The 25,802-nt window shown below is 32.7% G+C and overlaps 1 protein-coding gene across 4 annotated transcripts in view; it reads left to right on the top strand.

Moving 5' to 3' along the window:
* The window catches only part of LOC113520816 (mucin-1-like), a 353,173-nt gene that overhangs the window by 264,230 nt on the left and 63,141 nt on the right, over positions 1-25,802 (top strand). For all 4 annotated transcript variants that reach the window (XM_052897289.1, XM_052897290.1, XM_052897291.1 and 1 more), the window contains 2 exons: positions 22,615-22,780; positions 23,952-24,113. In XM_052897289.1, coding sequence (XP_052753249.1) covers positions 22,615-22,780; positions 23,952-24,113 — 328 coding nt within the window. The remainder of the gene's footprint in view (positions 1-22,614; positions 22,781-23,951; positions 24,114-25,802) is intronic.

The following is a 25,802-nucleotide window of genomic DNA, read 5'->3' as shown; positions in this document are numbered from 1 at the left end:
ATGTTAATTTTTAATCTTATATTAGGTGCAATAAAACCTATTAGTAATTCGATGTTCTTATACAATTGTTTATTGAAAAATTTAGACAATTCACATAAAACAGCTTTGTAAATGTCATTTTTGTACGCAACTGAAATAAAAAAATCGAAAGCGTATCTAATGAAAAGTGGTAACCATAGTCTATAGACAAGAATAGCGCCGAACACATCATTGTGATGTCCATGACACCATAGAACAATGTGATGCCTATGGTACCCCTTATGCATTGCCATTTCTGAGTATTATAGTATCATATCTCATTGCATTGTGATTTCACTACCATATAATGCCGTGTGGTCCCGGCATAGAAAAGGCCAAATCTTCCTTTCCCATGGGAGTTGTAAGAGGCGACTAAAGGAACTTAACGGTTGACGGATGGGTAGCAGCGTCTCTCTTAAAACATCGCCAAAAGCCTAATTGCAATTGCTAATTCGCCTGCCAAGCGTGCCAACTACTGGCAAAACTTCCCTTGTGGAAAAGGCTCATGTTTAGCTCATATATATATATATATATATATATATATATATATATATATATATATACAACTTAGAATGGCAAACAAGCTGACGGCCCACCTGATGAAAAGCGGTAACCGACGCCTATAAACATGAGCCATGATACCTCCCATGCGTTGCCATTCCTGAGGACTCAGGTGTTATTCCTCTGTACCCTATAAATTCACGTCATATCCCACCCTTCAAACCGAAACACAGCCATGCAAACACAACTGCTTCACGGTAATTATATATCTATAATAGCACACACGCAAGCACTTATATTGTTAAAAATAAATAAATACATGATATACGTGGCAATAGGGGAGCACGTCGAACTTCACATTTCGCTAAGCATTTTAAAATCTAACTTATCAGGGGATGAGCCGGCCATCTTCACTTTGGTATTGTAACGGTGTTTTGCATCACCGGAGAGAAATTTAAATTGGCACAATTTTTTTTGTCGGCCAAATTCAAACTGACTACCTATTCGATCTACAAAACAGTGTGGTATATATACTAGGCGATGACTCTCTCTTGTTACTTATACTATATAAATATATACATATATAAATTATTTATTTAGTAAAAGGAAAAAAACCACGCAGCCAATTCGGGTTTGTCAACAAAAAGCAATAAAAGAATAACAAATCACGTTGCTCTCAACAAAGCGGCATATTAAAGACGTAGGTAAACCGTAAAGGTAAAAATTCGTCGTCAGAAGTCAAGGTGAAGTTCAAGTTCGGGGTGACAGAGGTCGTGAGACGGGCGCGTGATGTTAATGTTGATTCACTGCGGGCCGGAGGTTGCGCCCTCCTGACATTCAACGTTGTATTGCCAGATAACAGTGTTTTTTATGCAAATTGAAGATTATTTTTAATTTTTAAGAGACTACCAATAGGATTGTCTTAAATCGTCTGTGTATGTGTATGTTATACAATATATTCGACAATTTTGGAATTATTTGATTTACTCTCGTATTGATCACATATCAATTTTCTACAGTTTGAAACCGCCATTTATTGTTGGTAAGATAAAAAAAAATTAATACGAATATAACTATTATTATATTGGATATTCAATTAAAATTATTTTATTTAATTCCGCTACCATTAGTATGTGTGCGACTGTCGACACTCAAAAATTTACTACTATTTTAAATATTATTATTTTAAATTTAGAAAGAAATATATGACTAGTTAAATTTATTCCATTTTTGTATTTAAAATATATACATACTTTCTAGTAAATAGTTCTTAATAAAAACCTATTAAGTAGAAACGTCCCATTTCGATTGACTACTGAATTCAAGGCTGAGGTAAATAATTGTGGTACAAGTTACAATAAGAAGCGATGTATGATCGATAAAAGATACTATATGGCACATTAGTGTCCCGCTCTGATTTCACATGAGAAAATAAATATAATGTAGCATTTTATATTAGTTTCAATAAGCAATTTCTGATATAATGATCATATTATGTAATTTTCGTAACAATCTCTAATTTTGTTTTAAATAATATCTAGCCTATTTTACTCACTGGTTATGTAGCTTTTTTTAAGTGAAATTATTTTTAAAATCGAGTGATATTTTTTACATATTATAACATGTGTACTTAATTATTAAATACAAATATTAAATCATCATCATATCAGCCTTTAACTGACCGCTGCTGAACATAAGCGTCTGTTTAGGTAGCTTTGCCAGTAGTTACCGCGCTTGGCAAGCGGATTGGCAACCGCAGTTAGACTTTAGAGATGTTTTAAGAGGGGCGCTGCTGCCCATTTCTCATCCTTCCTTAGTCACCTTTTACGACACCCACGGGAATGGAAGGGGTAGCCTATATGCTGGGACTACACTTTAATATATTAAAGTATTTATGAAAATCACTTGTACCAATCACAATTACATAACTAATAAACATGAAAGCTAGTTATTGACTCGCTGAACTCCGATGCCATGGACCGCGACAGGTCGTAGTGGGGCAAGGTAGCAGCGGGTCGCGCCGGTTCGAATGCTAATACAGGTTAATTGCGAATTCATAGCCTGCCTGTAGAAAACAGACGAGACTAGTGGAATTTAAACCATTGAACTTCACTGTATGAGTACTACCTTAAGAATGCCTGTATGGCCGTAGGTGGCTACATATATGGAAGAAATCGGTCTTTTATTATGGTTATTATGCAGGAATGATGGAATCCTTCACTTGTATTGAGTTTTTTGTACGATTAAAAATTCTGTTTTACTGTAAATTTATATCTGTCGATGATTTCTTTTGTTTAAAAATAGGTGGGATTCCGAACAAAGTAGTTTTAATTCGACTGAGGACATATTTATTGTTAAATACATTCTATGCATTCTCTGCAGTGGTTTTCATATTTCTGCTTGATTACTAGACATGGGTAATATGGATATCGTTCCGATATCTATATGTTGGGTTCCTTTGGACATTGATGACGGAAGAAAGGTCATCACCCATTTTGATTCCGCCAATATCGGACGAATATTTATTTTCGAATATGTTAAAAGTCTGTTATTAAGCCCGTGTACAGATATTGTTATATATTTTACACCCCTATTGATTACCACATTCAAGATAAATCTTCAAAATATGTTCAATAATAATTCAATAAATTTATTAATATACCTTACCTATACATTTTATAATTATGAAAAATCTAACTTAATCACATGAATATAAAGTCCAAAACACAAAAACCCAGTACCTATATCAATTAACCGCGGGTGCTGTAAACCGGGCCGGACGGTTGTCACCACGCGAGAGGTCGTCAAGAGGTCATCACTTCGTTTGAACAAATGTTTTCCTTAGCATCCAAACGTTTGGTCCTCAAGGGCACTGATGTTGGGCCGAGGGCTGGCAACTCGTTTAACTGTTTAACGTGCTTGATGCGCACTTATGTCAATATTTACAAACTGCACATGTCTATATGTGGATGTAATGTGTTTATTAACGGTTACTTCTAATGGCTTACAAGACAATTCTGTTATTACAGTATTCTTGCTGCAAATGTATTTATCAATTATTTATTATAATAACTACCGGTTTAAATTACGTGTTATTTAGATCGAAATAGCTCAACTAGTTTCAAAATCAATTCGTGATCCTTAGTCATGAGTGAATGTGACGCGAGCGCCTGACTGCGTGCCCCAACCCGCTAAGCGCGAACTATTATAGGTGCTTGCGGCATCGTCAGTTGTTTAAAGCTATTTTATTCGTTACTTTCCTAATTCTACGAAAAAATTAATTTGAATACATTAATGTGACAAGTCAAAAAAACCTGACTCTTATTTTTTAAATTTTTGTAATTTTATATCCTTCATAAAATTTATCTACATACTATCAACATAGCAACTTAAACCACTTCTATAATACGAATGTAAGAGATTACATAAACATTTCTTCTGCATTCTTTATTAATTCTGTATCTTCTATACCTGTATACAATTTACAATTACTACAACTATTACTCAAAAGTACCAAATGAATTACCATTCTCATACTCATTTCACTATTTTCCAAAAATTTAATTTCTCCAAAACTTCACGAACAGAAATATTTTTGCTCAAAAATGCAAAAAATATACCAAAAATAACTGGCAACACTGTCCCTGTGACTCCAACGCAATCATTCTAAAAGAAGCACACTTTACGTAAACATTTACACGTATACAAACCTCTTCTACAACCCATTTTATTGTTTACAGTATTATTTCGGTTAAACCTAATTTTTGTTACGTTACAATGAGTCACTATATTCTCTGAATAAATTCCTTTCTTTCTTTCCATCTGTTTTTTGCAGTAGTGGGTTACGCAGTTTTAGTATAATACTTTTGTTTCCAAGTTTTTGTTTTGTTGTAATATTATTGATTTTAAACAGAGTTGTAAATAAATTCACAGCATTAAATTTATAATCTCAATTAATTATATTATTATATTTCTTATTGTAAGTATTGTACATTGATGGAAATATAATTTAGAAAAAAAAATATTTTATATATTTTTTTTTCTAAATATAAATAGTATAAATTATGTATTTACCGCAAGCAGCTCAATCATGTATCTACTGTGATTGTCTAATAAATATAGATAGATAGATAAATATACAATTTATTTGCATTATTTACAGCACACAAATAACAACAGAGATAGATATATACAACAGTAACACAAAATGGCCACAACTCAGTTTATTGTTTTACCCTCAAAAAAACAACTGATATTCTGTTGTGGCCAATATATATTTTGTTACTAACTTCTTGGTCCCTACCTCGTATACATGGAATTTAAAAATATAAAAAATATTGAAATTGATTGCTTCTAGATGGTATAAAAATAATTTGGGTATACAACTGTGGAAAAACAACGTCCAATTTTATGTAGTAATTTGTTAGGATACAGGAACAGATTTACAAAGAGTCAATTTCAATAAAATACTGTTTTAGTTTCTATTCTTCCCTTATAAAGACGCCTCACATAAATTGTTTTTATATATCTATTATGTACACATATTGTCTAGTTACAACTTTATTACATTATTAAGATTAATATTTTTTATAATATAGCTATATGTACACATATAATACAATATCATTACTCACATTCATGTATGATTACACACACAAAAAAGGTCCATCACAATATAAGAACGCAAACGAGCGTGCGGGGTCTTAACAATATTTCCAAACAAATCCTCAAAATCATTCCCCACACCTTCACATGCTAAATTAGACCTTAAATTTGTATGTATAAGATTAAATATTGAATGATACTATTGTAACCAAACTGAGATCACCAGATGCTACCTCCAGCGACCCGAAACTCACCTGTCAGTATTTACACTGTCCAGTCGGGCGGTCCACTGCATAAACATAGTATGTTTATGTTGACTTTACAACCACCTGCATTGTAATGTATTGGTAACTGAAGTTACACTCCTGATTTTTAATATATCAACTTAACGATCGGAATACTAGTCATCGTCGAATTATTAAATTGTAACTACATGATGTATATATATACAAGGGAGATATTTAAAAAAACATGTGAGGAGTCTTAATAAGAGCTAATATAATCATTTTTTTAAATTTTGTTTGTATCTTAGATTATATAGTCTCCATACAGAGGGAGACTTTGTACAAAAGTCGATTGCTTGGGTACCTCTGTCCCATTCGTGTTTCAACCGTGAAGCAGTTGTGTTTGCATGGCTGTGTTTCGGTTTGAAGGGTGGCATATGGCGTGAATTTACTGGGTACAGAGGAATAACACCTGAGTCCTCAGGAATAGCAACGCATGGGGGGTATCATGGGCGAAACAGTATACTCTGTTATGTCCATGGTACTGCTCATGTCTATAGGCGACGGTTACCACTTTCCATCAGATGGGCCGTCAGCTTGATTGCCATTCTAAGTTGTATAAAAAAAAATACAAATACTTCGATAGAAGCGTAGAAACTTTTTCATACAATTTTGCGTGAGAAATAGTTATAAGTGTCTCCTTTATTACTTCTATACTTATTTTGTTTTATAATATTTGCATCTTTTTAATGCGTAAAGACTCATTTTATTTATTAAATAATTAAATATAGATACGCCAAGATACATTATGTGCATAAGTATATAGAACATTAATAGGAAAACGAGTCAGCTAATTTATATATATATATATATATAATCTAAGGTCTGTATATACATATGTTTATCCCAGCATCAAGCAAAAACTACTGCATCAAATGGTTTCCTCGAGCTTAAAGTCTGATGTATATTTTATCTTAATACCTACGCTATTTAGAAGTTACCTACATCCAAAAAGCATGCGAATGGAGTTGCAAGCAAAAGCTAGTGTACACTAATATTATTTTTAAATAAGAAAGATTTTATTGTTTGTTTGTAATAGATTAACTTCACTACTCAATCGATTTTAAAATTCTTTATCTTCTAAAAACCTAATTCTTCACCTATAGAAAGCTGCGTTATCTTATCCGCGAATAACATAGGCTATATATTATTTTAAAAATTCTATCTACACGTGCGAAGCTGGGCCGAATCGCTAGTTTTTTTTTTTTTTATAACACAAGGAGAAAACTAACATAGGGCTCACCTGATGATAAGTGACTACCACTGTCCATGATCACCTGCAACACCAGACGCAAAATATGTGCTGCCGCCCTTTTAAAAAGGAATATGCTCTTTTCTTGAAGATTATGATAAGTATAAGTATCAAATAATATAATACCACTACTCGACTACTACGTATAGATCGCTTTGTATCTCAACAACTCATTTAGATAGATAGATAGATAATTTATTTACATTACTTACAGCACACAAATTACAATAAAAACATACACACAATACACAGTAAAAGAGATAAAAGAATGAAAATAAAAAAGCAACAAAACAAAAAAAAAAGTAAAATATATAAACCAACAATTTCCTTTCTTTTCTTTCCTTCATGCGTGTGCCATAGTAACACAAAATGGTCACAACTTTGTTTATTGCTTTGCCCTTAAAAGAGCAAAACACTGATATTCTGTTGTGGCCAAGAGTCAGTCGCGAAATTCCTTATTAAAAATAATAATAAAAAGCAATATAAATAAAATGCATTGTGTGTTCATTACATTCGCCTCCGTATGATATTATATTCTAAATAAATAACAGATACCATTAGATGAGGGGTAGTATTCACTGTACTATCCGCGTGGTCAATGCACGAGTGACGAAAAATATAATTACATATTTATATCATTATTAATATATCGTTAGTAAAGTTATCGTTGGCACATGTGAGAAGAAACAAGACACCGTACGTACTGTCTCGTTCTATTCCATACCCGCAGCAGCGAAAAAGCATCAATAAATTCCAAACTATTATACGCTTACTACAACTGATCGTATTTATTTAAGGGACCTTATTTAAAAAGGAGATACTGTCATCTCTTCTTTTAAGTACTCTGTTACAATTTTATTTAATTTTAATTAAACAGATTCTTATAATTAGGGTTAAAAAAATTACAATATTAATCATTATTTTTACACATGTTAGACTTATGTATGAATAAATATGGTTTTTATGTTAGGTTACAATTCAAAAACATTTTCAAAAAGCATTATTAACATTTTTAATTACTTTTATTATTATAGGGACTATTCAAAGGGACCACACCCCACGTCATGGTAAGCAGGTAAAGTGGTCCAAACGTAAAGGTCGCCATTACCACAATTTACAATGTGTTGACGATCGTCATGCCTACAAATGCATCTTTTCACGTCATAGAGTATTTAAATGTTCACTTTACATTATTATTTATTTATTTTTCTAGGCACTAGTCTTTTCCTAAAGTTTGCTTGGGTACCTCTCTCCCATTTGTGTTTCAACCGTGAAGCAGTTGTTTGCATGGCTGTGTTTCGGTTTGAAGGGTGGGATATGGCGTGAATTTACTGTCCAATTAAAAATGCCACAAATTCTCTGGAAAATAAACATACAGATGTGTATACTTTAATTAAAATATTATAGGAGGTACCACACTAAGAACAAAGAATTACATAAGAGTGATAAAATTGTCAATTCATAGCAGGCTAGTGTATAGAAAATGTTATACGGTCGTATAACCCTACCAAATTCAAATACAACCTGCTTGCATACTTTCTACATAAATTGTGTCGAATATATAATCTAGTAATGTAAAATTTGTGATTGACAAATAAATGACATATCAAACATATGTGTATGTATGTGGAAGTTGAACGATACAGTTCAATTCAGAGGACGAAAAATACACTATGTTTTTACATGTTCAACATGGTGTATATTTCGTCCTCTTTTTACTAATTATATTTGCATAAGAAAAAAAGAGGCAACCATATGATTTACAGTTTTTATTTTATCATTCCTTCTGTGTAATTCCTTGTTCTTACGTACCACGTGCCCTAGATGGACTCACGGGCGGTCGTGTCCCCCACCCACGCTTCACTCAATGGAGACGCGTGCCTGACTCTCTGCACAAACAGACGTGAATACATGTTGATTTTTGTATTAGAGCACGAATGACGTTGTACTATATTTATATGTGTTGGTGTCACATTTCCTTATATGCATGAATATATAAAGAAACTGTGGCCACACAATATGTGTTATGTTAGGAATAATCTACTTATCGCTAGGTATCGAAACCCGGAACGATGCGAAAATATATTTTCTTGAATTATTGGCTGTATATATTTTAGTGCGTGTTGCCAGTGATGACTTATGGAATCGAAACATGGGCCTACACTATTGCAAAAACGTATGCAAAAGCTTCAAATTACTCAGCGGGCTATGCTTGGAGTCTCTTTGCGTGATAAAATCCGAAACAAGGATTTCCTCAAAAGAATCGAAGTAACCGACATAGCCCGAAGAATAAGCGAGCTGAAGTGGCAATGGGCTGGTCACATAGCTCGAAGAACCGACAACCGATGGGGAAGAAAGGTTCTTGAGTGCGACCCCGTACGGGCAAACGCAGCGTGGGACAACCCCTCACTAGATGGTTGATGACTTGAAATACATTGCAAGAATTCAGTGGATGCTGGTGGCTCAGGATCGTTCTTTTTGGCCGTTTATAGGGGAGGCTTATGTCCAGCAGTGGACGGATAATGGCTGAAATGATGATGATGATTTTAATGAAATTTAATGCACAGATATACTATAATAATAATAATATAATAATAGACCATACTCTTATTAATACAGAGTTATTTAAATCAAATCCACATGTGCAGTATATAAGTAGCTAGTCAGGGCTTAATCATCACAGAATACCGCAACAAACTCACAGATTTACGTAATATCACTAATATACTATTACTTTCCTTACTAATATTATAAGTGTGAAAGTGTATTTGTTTATTTATTGTTACTGCTTGACGATTTCTCAACCGATCATTACGATTTTTGACATGTTCTATTTTTGTTCTATGTTATGGAGGCGGACATAACCTATTTTATATCCCTTTTAATCAAATATATCTCGATTCATGGACAAAATTACGCATATCTACTAGTAGATATTTATTATTTCAGACGTTAACTGTCCACTGCTGGACATAAGCCCTCCCCATTAGTAGAGTTTTGCCAGTAATTGCCACGCTTGGCAGGCGGGTTGGCAACCGCAATTAGATCTTTGAGAATGTTTTAAGAAGGACGCTGCTGCCCATCCCTCGCCATCCCTGAGTCGCCTCTTACGACAACCACAAGAATGAAACGGATGGCCCATTTTACGCCGGGGCACAAACGGCAGTACTATAAATGTCTGATTAAAAATGGGGTATTATATATACAAAAACACAATGAATTCAATAATCTCCCATTTTTACTTAGACATTGAATAAAATTGAACATAAACTTTAAAAACAATATATAAATATATAATTAGATTGCGCCATCAAGCCCCAAACTAAACAAAACTTGCACTATGAATTCTAAATAAAATATAAGAATATTCAAATACTTATTTATACATAGATATTATACGTGAAAAAAATTAATTATATTTGGATAAAATGAGTGTTAAATATGTTGAAATAAAGTTCAAAATTAATAACAACCGCGCCTCGCCAAAATGAAGACGTCATACACAGGAGTAGGTTACATCGCGGTACACTCTTTTTACGCGACAGATATAAATTTTATTACGAGCGAAATCTCAAATGTGAAATCGGTCGTAAGGCTTTTATTAAACTAATAGCATTCCGTCAGCATACTGACCGCAAATGCCTGCTATGACGTGCGGTCAACAGGTGCGACTTTCTGCTGGCTTCGAGTCGCAGCTAACATGTTAAATGCAATTATATCACATGTCTGATGTAGATTTTGTAATATTATATATGTTTTTTTCTTCCTTTCTGTAGGTGTCATAAAAAGCGATTAAGGTAACTTCATGATCGAGAAGTGAGCAGCAGTGTCATTCTTAAAACATCTCCAAAGCCTAACTGCGGTTGCCAACCCGCCTGCCAAGTGTGGCAATTACTAGCAATATTCCCCTTATGGAGAAGGATTATGTTCAGCAGTGGACAGTTATCAACTCATATAATTTATAATTCATTTGCCATCAATCTTGCAGTAAGAAAAATGGTTAACACCTTTTTATTTTTAAAGTATTAAATTGTACTTAAAAATGTATTAACATTGCAAGCGTAAATCTTTTGACTATATTAGTAGACATTCCCATTAGTAGTTTTGGATGCGTGTTGATAGTCAATCAGGGTATTATTTTTTTTACTATAGAGTAAGTACTGGGTTTTAACCACGACTTCATCCGCGTGACCAGTGTATGTATGTACTAGACATACGTAGTATATAGACAGAGATAAAAGATACATATAAACATGTATACCAAATTTCGTAAGTCTATGTTAAACTGTTAAGGGCTATGAAGTAAAAAAAAAAACAAAGTTCACAACAACTTTTACATTTATAATATTAGCAAGAATTTCAAACATAAAGAAAATTTAATAATTAATTAATTTTATCCTAAAACACAGAGTAAAATAAAACAGATTATAGAAATGGCAACACAATACTTTGAGCAGAGTAATTTCAAACAATGTAATTTCGTCGAACTGCTGTTATTTAATCTGTAGTACAATCTTCAGAGCTCATGGTGGTATTCTCGGCTGTGGGCGACAGTCACCATTTTCTATTACGTGGGCCGCCAGGTTATTTGCCCATTCTAAGTGGTATAAAAAACTTTACATGTTTTCCGAAGTGCCCATTGAGTGGTTTTTTTTTCACATGTTGTTATAACTAATAGGATATCTAAATAGCTACGTAATTTTTTTAAACAAATATATTATTGTTTGATTTAATTTGTCATAATATAAGAGGATTGTAGCAAAAGTAAGGATATATCAAACTGTAATTTCCCTTTGATATTACAACGGTATTATTGTTCTGAAGATCAGTACAAAGTAACTTTACGTAAGTATTCATAAAAACGTCAAATCTCTCATAAATCTATTTTATCTATTTGAGCTGTTTTGTCTCTTTCTTTTACACTAAATTCCCAATTTTTTACACTACTTTAGTGGCAAACAAGCATACGATCTATTTGATGGTAAACGGAGTTACTGTAGTCTATGGACCCCTGTAACACCGGGAATGTTTTTTTTTTTTTACAACACAGGGGGCAAACGAGCATGCGGCTCACCTGATAGTAAGTGACTACCGCCGCCCATGATCACCCACAACACCAGCGGCATTGCAGGTGTGCTGCCGGCCTTTAAATCAATCAATCTTTTGTCACGCGTGCGTTGTCGACTCTTAAGTAACCTTAATGCACCCTTTTTGAAGAACCCCACGCTGTAGTCTCTAGGGAAAACCTTGGTAAGAAGATCATTCTACAACTTAAGTGATTTGAAACAAAGTTACGAAACAGTGTAATAGTTAAAGTAGATTTATAGAAGGTTTCAGTTTTTATAAAAAAAAGGAGATAAATTTTTAATATTAAAATATATATATATTTTCCTGTCGAGATAAAAACTATATATTTTTTCCTGTCGAGATAAAAGCTATCTCTCAAGTTGTAGTAATCAATACACGTCTACAAAATTTCATTAAAATCAATTAAACAGTTTCAAAAATTAACATGAACGAAACTCGTAACATGGGACTTTTATATTATTTTAAGATTAGCTGTGATCTCGGCTTCATTCCCGTGTAGCCAACCTTCTTTTTAATTGTGTACCATATTTTTTTTACATGTCTAACTAAACCAATGTGTCTATGGATAGATTGAACATGATTATAGTTCTTGTTGAATAAAAATTCAAATTCGCTTTTATCTGAATAGCGTTATACTTTTAAATGCAAAATGATTAACTTAGTTAATTTTAAACTTTCATTTTGTTGATCCATATTTTTATGTGGGTTGCACCACGTCTAAATGTCGGCAATAAAAATCAGATATGTAGGTACTGCAACTTTTCCTCATCCTTTTACCTGCAAATTTTTTATGGCGTTAAATCCCGATAGTGTATTTAAAAATGATTAACTTGTTACGCCAACCATAGTAAGACCATAAAAATAACATATATATTACACATAAATAAGATTGCGATCCACAAAAAATACCGCTTTCAATTGTGGCAAAACCTGTTATTTTTATTTAAATATTAAACTACTGAACCAATTTTGATAAAATTTCTATGGAATCAATGTACAAGTACATCCTTTCAGTTACAAAAATTAAACACAACCGAATAGAGAGCCTACTCATTTTTGAAGACGGTTGTAAATCCACAAAATTACACTATTTATTACATCAACTGGATGAACTTGATATTAAAACAACATATAATCAAAATATAAGTAATAGTACTAAAATATAGTATGAATGAACATTCCCTGCCGCCCACTGCGGTCTGACCTCACCCCTTCTTAAACACGCGGCAGCACCCAAATTGTATTTTCCCGCGCTAATACAAACTGCACATGCCAACATGTCACGTATACCTATGGACGTTACTTATTTCTGTAGTTGGAACAAGCACGGATAGTGGCGTTTTTGTATGAAATGACCAGGGTGTAATATAGTTTAAATACACACACGTATTGTGTATGTGTGTATGCATACATTCCATTGAAAATATTTAAATTTAGAACGCGGAATCATGTATCTGTGTCCACTGTTAAAAATGTCGCATTCACAATATTAAGTAATAAAAACGGTATTGGTTATCAAAGTTTCCTGGTAATGCGGTTCAAGTTACCACGACAGTTGACACGTCCCGTCGTCTGATCGGCCGTGAACAGTCGTATGACATACTCGTACATACCTGATGTTTGCCGACCATAAAGTGTCGTTAACTATGTACAGAAACTTATTGTGTTGGATGTGGTAATTTTTATTCAATTTATTAAAAAAAGGATACTCAACATCAATGTAATAAAATTGAGTTCTCATGTTGACTGTATTTGTGTGTGTATTGGCATATACAAAAAAAAACAACAATCTCTAAATATGGCGATGTCGTCGCCTATTGTACAATGGACGTAAATTTTTTTTTATTAAAAAATATTTGCCTTATAAAACGAATTGTCGTTAAAAAAAATATAACTTACACAGCCTCACCACCTCTTATCTTTCGACGAATCCAAAGTGAAAGAAGGTCGATGAAAAACATAATCGCCTCACTTCCCGAGTGGATTCTTATTTTGAATTAGCTTGCTCCATTTCGACATGTACAAAAATACAGTTTATCATCTGTTATTAAGGTTTCAGTTACACTGAAAGAAAATATTTAACTTATATCCTTTTTTATTTTTTAAAACATTCCCCGTTTGATTTCAATTTCGTGAGGCGTTATTTAGTAGGTACTGATAAACAAAGTCCTTCTTACCGCATCCGCATAATTTAAAACTCTTCACACAGTAATCAAGCTTCGAACACATATTTGTGAACGGTACTGATCACTTAGGCAGTCTGTTTGGCCATACCGCCCATTCGGGTCAGGTGCCGCTGCCAACGGTACCTTGTTTGACGACGCTGCTGACCCTACCAACGGATGCAACTGATGCAATCCAAAACGTAAGCTATTAGCGAATTTCTTACCAACGGAAATTGCATTTAAACGTTCAAGTGTACTTGCTTGATCGGATGAATGTCGCCATATTTCAATTTTAAAATAGTATTTATATCAAATAATCGAGGTTGGCGTTCATTTTATTTCTAACAGTGTTGTAAGTATATACAAATATAGTTTTCGGCACGCATTTTTAAATAATCATATTTTTATGGTTCTATTACTACTTAATTAATCTACTTTAATTTCGAAATGTCTTCGAATTATAGAATATCAAAAGGTTAAAAAAGATCAATCTTTATTATCTTACTAATATTATAAATATGACGTTTGTAAATATATTTAGGTATTTAAATATAATATTTGTTACTTAATCACGCTTAAAGAGCTAAACTCTCAGCGATACCGTCTAAATTTATTACCACTTTTTACTTTTTCTCGATAATCATCAAAAAAGTTTATTTATAAAAAGTACATAAATGAAGAAAATATAAAGAACATAAAATCTAAAAGTTAATATAACAATTGACAGTTATATGAAAATCTATTGATGATTATAACTTTAATTTCAAATTCAAATTCAAATTCAAAAATCATTTATTCATGTAGGACATTTTAGCCGCTTATGAACGTCAAATTTTTACATTATAATTTTATATTTTCCCTACCGTCCAGTTCGGTATATAGATCCAATTGAGAAGAACTGGCAAGAAACTCAATTGAATTACTTTTTTTTTAAAGCCAGTTTATTTACAATGTATATTTATATAGGTGTCTATGTCTAACATTAAATGAAAATTCAGTGCATGAACAACTATTGCCATGCACACTCGTCATTCAAGTAATCGTTTAGTGAGTAATAGGCTTTGCTCAGTAAATATGATTTAACAGATGTTTTGAATTTATTTAAGGGTAATTCCAACATATCCTTTGGTATCTTATTGTAAATTTTTATACCTATTCCCATAAAAGACCTATTAACTTTTTCTAAACGATACTTGGGGACAGCAAGTTTGTCTTTAAATCTAGTATTAATATTATGAATATTGCTGTTTTTTGGAAATAAGTCAAGATTTTTATGAACATATAGAATATTTGAATATATAAATTGAGAAGCAACGGTGAGAATATTTGCCTCTTTGAATTTCTCTCTTAATGAGTCACGACTCTTCATACAGTAGATCGCTCGAACGGCACGTTTTTGTAATATGAATATATTCTCAATATCTGCCGCTTTTCCCCATAGTAATATTCCATAAGAGAGTAAACTATGAAAATAACTAAAATAGACTAATCTAGCAGTATCAGTATCAGTGTACTGTCTAACTTTACGCACGGCAAAAGCTGCTGAACTTAGTTTCGCTGCAAGGCTTTGAATTTGTGCACCCCATTGTGTTTTATTATCTAGTGTGATTCCTAGAAAGACAGTAGATTCTATAAATTCGAGAGATTCGTCATTTAATTTAATATTGCAATTAGTATTAAAACTTTTAGATAGAGAGAAATTAACACATTTTGTTTTTTTAGCGTTTAACATAAGATTGTTAGTTGTAAACCAGTGCAGGAGACGCCGCAAAGCACTATTTACATCGTCATAATTATTAGTCATTCTATTAACTTTAAAAATCAATGAAGTATCGTCTGCAAACAATACTATGCCGCATCTATCCTGCATGGCATATGGGAGATCATTAATGTAAACTAGGAATAAAAATGGACCGAGAATAGATCCTTGAGGTACACCCATTTGCACAAGTGACCCGTCAGACGTAGCGTTGCTAATCTTCACTTTCTGTATTCTATCAGATAGATAAGATTTTATTAAATTTAAAGCATTGTCTTTGACGCCATAAAAAGCAAGTTTTTTTAGCAATGTATTATGATCAACGCAATCAAAAGCCTTAGAAAGGTCACAAAAAACACCTATCACATCCATTTTAGTTTCCCATGCAGCAAATACGTGTCTAAGCAACTCTGCACCTGCGTCTGTAGTTGAACGACCTTTGGAAAAACCGAATTGACTATTGTGGATTAAATTATTTAAATTGAAATAACTGACAAGTTGCATAAGGATTATTTTTTCAAAAATTTTACTGAGTGCTGGGAGTATGGATATAGGTCTATAATTTATTGGGTCACTCCTATCTCCAGATTTAAAAAGCGGTATGATTTTACTAATTTTCATTATGTTAGGAAATTTACCTTCATCTATACATTTATTGAAAATAAAAGCAAGAGAGGGCGCAATAATTTCCATTATACTATCCAGTATTTTAACAGATATACCCCATAGATCCTCTGTTTTTTTATTATTAAGTTGTTTGAATATTTTCATTATTTCTACTGATGATGTATGTCTAAAGTTAAATACAGCTGATGACTTGCTAACATTGTCTGTTAGTAAAGTTTCAGCAGCAGACGGGGAAGATTTTAGAGCCTGTGTCGTAATTAATGGAATATTAGTAAAATAAGATTCGAATGTATGCGCGACCTCTGTGTCGGAATTTACCAATTTGTTATTAATATTTAAAGCTATTTTGCTATTTTGAAAATTAACTTTTCCAGTTTCGCTATTTATTACTTTCCAAGTGGCTTTTATTTTATCTTTAGATTTAGTTATTATTTTACCTAAATAGAGAGACTTAGCTGTATGACAAACCTTTTTAAATATTTTCGAATAAGATTTTACATGTTCATGAAATAAGGGATCGGATATATAGCTTCGTTTTTCGTAAAGTTCGTAAAGATTAGCCCTAGACTTATAAATACCAAACGTGGCCCAGTCACAAAACTTTGATTTTACACTAGTTGAAAATGTTTTTGTTTTAAATTCACTGCTAGCTTCATGTTCAATTAAATTAAAAATATGTTCACATACAATGTCCGGGTCATATTGAGGTACTATGACACTAGATATTTTATGTTCAATTTTATTTTTAAAACGTGCCAAATTCTTTTGTGTTATTTGTCTGCATGTAATTGTTTGAGTCCCTTTGGATCCCTTAGTTTCAATTATAACTTTTTGTCCGTAATGATCAGATCCAAGACAGTCGAAATTCATTTTCACCTTTACTTCACAATTACAAAAAACATTATCTATACAAGTGGCAGAATTTCCTGCGACCCTAGTGGGTTTAATTAATTTTAATATCTATACTCGAAGAAAGCTTATCACTTATACCACACACCACATGTCAAAATACTTACGTATAGAGGCGTCAAGACCATTGCGTCTGAGAACAATGTAAGTGTTAGTTAAACTACGCATCAGTATGTATTTAATCACGACCAACGATTAACTGATTATGAATATGAACCATATTTAAATAATTCAAAATAACAATACGCTAAACTATAACCTATTTTAATAGAACATAATAAAAAAATAACCAAGTTTTGTTGCCATTATCATAGAAAAAGAGTAAAAAACCTCTTTCTTGGGTACCTCTGTCCCACTCGTAATTCTGCTATGAAGCAGCTGTATTAGCCTGGTTGTATTTCGATTTGAAAAATACATATTATAAAACTATAATACCATAGTCCTCAGAAAGAAAATGCTTAAAGGGAAATGCACATTCATGATGTTATTCATGTCTATAGTTGCCGGTTATCACTTTCCATCGATTGTAATCTAAATTTCATAAAAAGGTCACATAGCAGTATCTATCTACCCTTTAGTACCTTTTATGCAATAATTCTATGAAACCCATTTTGCAAGGCTCAATTTAGGGTTAACAAATTGCTATTAATTGTACAACCACAGTTTAGTATCGACCTCTATCAATAAATCATAAAACGTTGCAAATCTTGTCACTTCAGGTTGTTAAATAAATAAATTTTAACGTCATAATGTCACTGGCAGTTATTATTTACTTACGCAACTCTGTCACTCTAATATTTAGTGGTGTGACACATTAATCACTGGTGATGTATCGTGTGACCGGAGCTGTTACTTGTCATAGATAACTAAAGCTGCATAATTAATTGTGCCTTTAACGACTACACGCAGTTCACATTGTAACACGATACTATTATTTTCACTCGACAGGTGTTAACGACAGCATTATGATTTTTAATGATTACTTTTATGTCATTTTATTAATATAAAACAAGAGATTTGGATCTATCTATCTATCTAATCTATCTATATATATGTACGTTATATTTAAAATTAAAAATGAAATAGCTATAATTTTATAAACGTTAGCCCGCGAATTTACATTAGCGTAAATCATATATGTACCTATATGATTTATGCTAATAAATAATCGCCATAATTATTATAATAATGGCGATTTTTTATGGAACTGTAACAGGTATTCAAATAATGTTATTAAATATCGTTCTTTATGAATTATATAGCTAATATTTTAAACTAGTTTATTCATTGTTATTTAACCTACAAGGATGATTAAGTATTTATTTAATCTACTTTGATTCAGTCAAAATATAGAAATTCAACGTATGTGGTCCTCTTTGTAACATAATCGCTTAATAAACATAATAATATTATAAGTTTTTCAAAAGGTGAACCCATAACTATCGCCTACGTAGCATTGTATATCTATAAGCCGCACGTTTTCCACAAAACCTGTCAATTTATAATCATTACTTCTGTGGTAATATCCTCACCATATATGTTTGAATACAATAGAATGTCGCTCAAATAAATAATACTATAGTAATCTCGACAAGAAAGTAGACTTTTTGAATGCGTAAAAAGAAACTCGAATGATATTACTTACAAAGTGAACATCGGTTATACGCATAATGTTGCACGCATGACAATATCAATAGAAGTAGATTTTAACTAAATAACTTGTGATTATAACGCGATAACAGTTATAGTCAGTTAAATAACAGTTTTTATTGCCTATGTATCTTCTTGCAGTGGCCCAGGAAAATATATTTGGTTGAAAATTTTAATAGTTTTTTGTGTGGGAAGAGACAATAAATACTCGACGATTATGTTTTTATAACGCTAAAATCTAATAGACTTATCATTTTTGGCGGAAAGCACAGTATTTATGACAGTAAGTTATAAACGATATCCGGTATTTTAGATAATTGGTTCGGTACATAGGTATTGGTAATCTTGACAGGAAATTACACCGTTATTTTGTGTTGCATCATATATTTTGCGATATCACTAGACATATTTTAAAGTATTTTATTGAACTAGGTGTTATTTTACGAAAGTTCATTTCACTGGTTATTTCATTATAATAGAATTATTTTGTTTAATTTCGCTTCCATTATTATGTGTGTGACTGGCAACACTCGAAGATTGTTTACCATTATTATTATCAGAAGTTCCACAACCTTCCATATTAACCATCAATCTCTACTACCATTTCATTCACACATCTTTTGTAATACGTATTTTGCCTCTAAATGAGGTATCTTCAGGAAAATTATTAGATCGCTGCTCAGAGCCGTTGTTGTTGATTTTAATCGATCGGCATCTGAACTGCGAAACTGATATTTTTAAATTTCACGAGTATTATTTGCAACCAAAAAATTAATGCCTATATATATTTCTTATATATTTCTCTATTAAATAAATAAAAAGGTAAGGCATTTTAAGATAAAATTAAAAATCAATATTTAACGAAATTCTATGTTAATTTTAGATATTAAAAGGCAGTGATTAAGTGTTAACTACCGACATTAATAATTAACAAACTATTTATTTGATTTAATACTGTTCTAAAATAAATAATAACCTAGTACGGATGCGTAGGAAGTTATTTGCATAACAATATTAATGTGGCGCGAAACATGATATACGACATGACTAAATGAACTATCTACCTACCTACTAAGTGAAAAAAAAAATACATATTACTACATCAGTCACTTATTAATCTATATTTTTTATTCTAATTCCGAATCCACATCGAAACGACTTTGATTTTAAGTCGCTAATAAGTGGCCAGTGACTTTGTTCGACATATACCAGAAATAAAAAAAAAGACTTACATAGGTTAATTTGAAAGTCACTAATTATTAAAAACCTGATTGACTTGATTTTCTATCAACTATGAATACTTACAAAAACAAAAAAATATCGCATTCGAGAGGGACGGAAAGAATTGCTAGTAATCAGACCCATTGCTAGCAGTGTATCCTATCAGGTCGACCTGCATATGGCTTCCCCTAGAAACCATTGTGCTGAATTCCAGTTGTATTCATCACGACGGGCTAACTGACCTGCCTTTTCATTTTATGTAACTTAGAATAGCAAACAACCTGACGGCCCACCTGATGGAAAGTGGTAACCGTCGCCTATAGACATGAGCAATGCCATGGACATAACAGAGTATACTGTTTCGCCCATGATACGCCCCCATGCGTTGCCATTCCTAAGGACTCAGGTGTTATTCCTCTGCACCCTGTAAATTCACTTCCATATCCCCTTTAGAGCAAAACACAGCCATGCAAACACATATCATCCCTCACTGCTGCCCCGCCATCGTATACTATTAGCGCAGGCGAGGTTACCATTCCTCAATAAAAAAAAACATTATATTAAAAATAAAAAAAATATCGCGCTTTGTTTTATGGATGGAAAAAAATATGGACAATATACTTGCCAACCCATTTTGTAACTCAACTAATGTTAAAATTAGACTGTAATAAGTAAATAAACATATAAAATTATGTGTATTCGTTCCGAACTGCATGATTGAAAATGTTAACTAAAATTTACGGTTCACATATCAAGATGGCATCGGGTTCAAGGAAAGTAAAGCGAATTCAGACGGCGCAGTCACAAACGGACGGGACGGCGGCGATTGTATCGCAGTGTGAGATGTCGCGCGGTTCACAAGACTCGGTCGGCCGTTTTGTTTTATACTCTCTGGCCACTGGTTTGACTTGGTTTGGTTCACAGATATGAATTTATATAGATGTCGCTACTTTACATGCCAATTTACGTGTCAACCAGAGGGAGACTTAGTACAAAAGTCGATTGTTTGGGTACCTCTGTCTCATTCGTGTTTTAACCGTGAAGCAGTTGTGTTTGCATGGCTGTGTTTCGGTTTGAAGGGTGGGATATGGCGTGAATTTACTGGGTATAGAGGAATAACACCTGAGTCCTCAGGAATGGCAACGCATGGGGGGTATCATGGGCGAAACAGTGTACTCTGTTATGTCCATGGTACTGCTCATGTCTATAGGCGACGGTTACCACTTTCCATCAGGTGGGCCGTCAGCTTGTTTGCCATTCTAAGTTGTATAAAATAAAACTATATTAATAAAAAATCCCATCATATCTATACCAGTTAGCATACGATATATAACTTATACTAATAAGTTTCATTGCTACATTGGTGTATTGCAAGATATTATCACAATTTATATACGTCTGATCCCGTATGGACCATACGGGATACATACGGGCATAGAATAGTCCCTTCAAACCGAAACACAGCCATGCAAACACAACTGCTTCACGGTAGAAACACGAATGGGACTGAGGTACCCAAGCAATCGACTTTTGTACAAATATTAGTGTATATTAATTATTTTTAACAAATATTATTTGTTAAAAATATTACATTTATTTACTACACTGCAACGATCGGGCTGTATGACTATCAATTCTCCAACACCCAGTGAACAAAAAAAAACACTTTTACCATAGATAAAGACTTACCTACATCTCCTATGCTTTTGACCTTATGCACACATGAACTTTATGAGTAAAAATTCTACTCGTGCTCACGAGCGGTTTTATCAATGTACACATCTAGCGCGTAATACGACTTTGTCGACAACCAGATTCCAGTGTCTTGATGTACGTATGTAAGTGCATACACTCCTTTCTTGGTATTATTAATTGTTTTTAGGCATACCATTTAAACTCTGAAGAAGCTACTAATTTTCGCAATTTAACTGAATGTTACTATATATGGGCCTAACTTATCAATTTCAATTTTTTTAGCGTATACGTACGAAAAAAAGTGTCTTCTGAATTCGTAATTTAAAAATACCCGTATTTATAAATATCGTATGACAAATATGAATGAACACATATACTTACCATAAATATGAAAGTCTACGTGTACTCCTATATTGGTATATTATAATCTAGATGGAGTCTCTGAACAAACGCCTTGCCAAAAATAGCTCAATTTATTTAATCTTGTGTAAGTAAATTTGTATCACAGACTCGCCTTTGGTCATAGACAGGATTACGCGAATCTACAATTGTATCCAATTTTGCATTAGTCGTTTTCTGTTAAAAATTTTCTAACCGTTTTTGGTACTCAATACTTTATTTAAATGTGCATAATTTAAATAAAGTATTGACCTATTTTAACAAAATTTGTAAGAACATTTTGGAATGTTTCACAACAAATATCAAGTTACGAATGAGCGTAAAATTCAGTTGAATGCTCTCTGTTTTACTCGTATTTTCGGAGTCACGTTTTTCTTTAGTTATTTATAAATACATCTTTTATTTTCAAAAATTTTAATGTTATTTTTCTGTTTATCACAGGTGAAGGCGGCGGCGGCGGCGGCGGCGCGGCGCGGCGGTGTGCGCGCGATGCGGCGGCGTCGCCGGCGCACGCGCACGCGCCGACGCCGACGCCAGCGCCGCCCGTGCAAGCGCAACCCCACGTTAAAAACGAGCGTCTGAGCCCACATGACTCAAACGCTTCCAGGTCAGTAACCCATTCTCTTACGTACTGTGCAATAGCACATAATAATAATAATGGAATATAATGCAATTTTGATTATGTAAGCTTTAATAAATCTTCCCGTTCAAAATTTGTAACCTATCAAATATTCGGATTTAAAAAATCAATATTTCTTCACTTTTTTCGTTTTGATCTTAAATATATTGATTCAAATATGTTCAAATTAAATAAATTAATCTTCGTTTCAGACAATTAAATACATACATTTTTTCTTAATTTATGAATTTTTACCCGTGTTGAAAATTTTATTTCATTTCAAAAATGTTCAAACATTACAATTTTAGAATTGTATAACAAGTTACTTTATTCACTTATAATAATAATAACCTTATTTATATTTTGTTGTAATGTTCCTACTTTATAATTTAAATGTTTCAACGGTTATATGATTATAAAATTACCAATTATCTAGACCTAATTAATACCAATAGAATTGTGCAGCGGTGATTATCTGTATACTGCTTAATATATTGTATGTGTGTATGTGTGTGTATTGTGTATGTAAATTTACTAACATTAGTTTTTTAATAATATTGTTACTAATAAATATTTAATGGACCAAAAAGTCTGAAATAAAAATTATTATTATTATTATTAATACTAGCGGCCCGTCCCGGCTTCGCACGGGTGGACATTTTTACATTTTAAAAAGTGGCCATTAAGACTGCACACGCGACGGAAGCTTAAAAATGTAGTAATTTCTGCCGTTTTCCCAACATTTCCCTTCACTGCTCTGCTCCTATTGATCATAGCGTGATGAAAAGTATACTATAACTTGCCCAGGAGTATGAAGAATAATTGTACCAAGTTTCGTTAAAATCCGTCGAGTAGTTTTTGTTTCTATAACGAACATACAGAGCAGACAGACAAAAATTTTACTGATTGCATTTTTAGCATCAGTATCGATCACTAATCACCCCCTGATAGTTATTTTGGAAATATATTTCATGTACAGAATTGACCTCTCTACAGATTTATTATAAGTATAGATTAAAACTAAATAAAAACCTGTAAAGATGGTAATTTGTACTTTTCTGTATTTTACATCTTGAGTTCAATTAATTACATTTTAAGATACGAATATTTTTATCGCCATAGTTATCTTAATTTCACATAAATATCATGTGTCATACAGATCACGTAGTGTGACGCCGTCGACATCGTCATACCCGGGCACGCCGCCGGAGCGCGGCAGCCCGCACGCACCCCCGCACCCTGCGCCGGCGCATCCGCCACGAAACTATTCAGACATAATGCGCTCGCTAGCTGCACGATACAACACACATCCTAACAATGAGTAAGTTGTTCCTTTTAGCTTCTGGAATATACAAGGTGATATCGAAGTAGTGTTATGGTACAACTTTTGAACGCCCCTTGTTAATATGAGAGACTCCAATTTTTTTATTATTTTTGACCCAAATTTCTTTACAGCAATACTCTGTTTTATCGTTACAATACTTCTTTAATATAAAACTAATTAATATAAAAATAATTTATACATAATTCTTTATAAACAAAAGTAATAATACATGAAGGTTATAATTTAAGATCTCAAATTGTTAATCTATTTCTTTTTTAAAAAAAAAACAAAACTCCGTTTCCCTCTTGACATAATTTGAGTGTGGCTCTGACTCAATAAGACACAAAAGTGTTATTTTGTTAAAATAATGATCAAAATCAGTCCAAAATAATCGAAATATCGCATATAATAACACGGGAAAAAGTTTTCTCATAATGATTAAAAGCAACAGAAAGTGTTTAAAATTTATTTCATCACAGTTACCATTAGGTTATCATTTTTCTATTTACATATATAATTAGGTGGGTGTATAAATTTTATCTAATTTGTGTTCATCCAATATTATTAGTGTACATTATTAATAACATTCGTTATTTGTGTTCTGTAAATATTTTATTACTAAATAATCGTTATGGAATCACATTGATCAGTTTTAATTACTTAAAGTGAGTTAGGTTGAAGCTCATTAATTGGTAATTCAATACCATCTTAATCAAAACCATGTATATTTATTTAATTAGTTACCTACTTTGTTATAATTTAAGAGAAACTATCATATAACGGCGAAAATAAGTATTACCTTGAATATTACATTTTGCATTTAATATCGATAAAATACAGCGTTGAACAACGAAATATTTAGTAAATATATTACATTAAAAATCGAATTAATACAGAAGTCAAACATATCGAAACAAAAAAATTGTAATAATCGTTTTCCAAATCGATTCCTAATTGGCGACGCAATCGAGTAACAAAATAATAAAAAAATTAAACGAATTGAAAATCTCTTTTTTAAAAATCGCGTAAAACCGTAAACGTTTGATTTTACGTATGAGTTCGTTTAACATTAACATGATTATCGGTCCCGATGATATCAGCTCATGTCATCTGCTCGAATTGATTGATACCAATACATTAACATCCAAATCTCATGATACTTTAATTAAAAAAAATTTATATATTTTCTACGATAGTTCTGTAAATGCACGATTAACCTTGTTTTAACAATGTTAATTTATAGTCAGTGCAAAAAGGAAGTGCTCCATCACTCGCGATCCCGAATTTCGAGTCGCGACGTGTGTTTTTCACACGGTCGAGTGTTTCGTCCATGTCACAACACTACGACCCGCAGTTCACCGACCGACTAGTGATGCCCAAACCAATTAGCATATTAATCGATTCGATAACTTACGTTTAGTCGACAAATTTACATGATTCGTGAGAACCGATGCTCTCGGCGTGAACTTATGTTATATTAATGAATTGTTCATCTCTCGGTGCTCGGTCGGCGACCTCTGTCAATTTTAATTATCCATGCATCACGGGCTTCTAAGCGCCTTATAAATATTATCTGTTTTGACATACACCGAATTCATGTTAAAGATATCGATTGATAGTAAATTATGTGCTTGATTAGACGAAAAATCTTATTAATAGCGATCAGAAATACTTGGCGGTTAATAT

This window comes from Galleria mellonella, unplaced genomic scaffold (assembly GCF_026898425.1).
Source record: "Galleria mellonella isolate WM207_F2 unplaced genomic scaffold, CSIRO_AGI_GalMel_v1 utg36, whole genome shotgun sequence".
NCBI lineage: Eukaryota > Metazoa > Arthropoda > Insecta > Lepidoptera > Pyralidae > Galleria > Galleria mellonella.
Note: the sequence above shows the minus strand (reverse complement) of the source record. Positions and strands in the feature narration are given on the sequence as shown.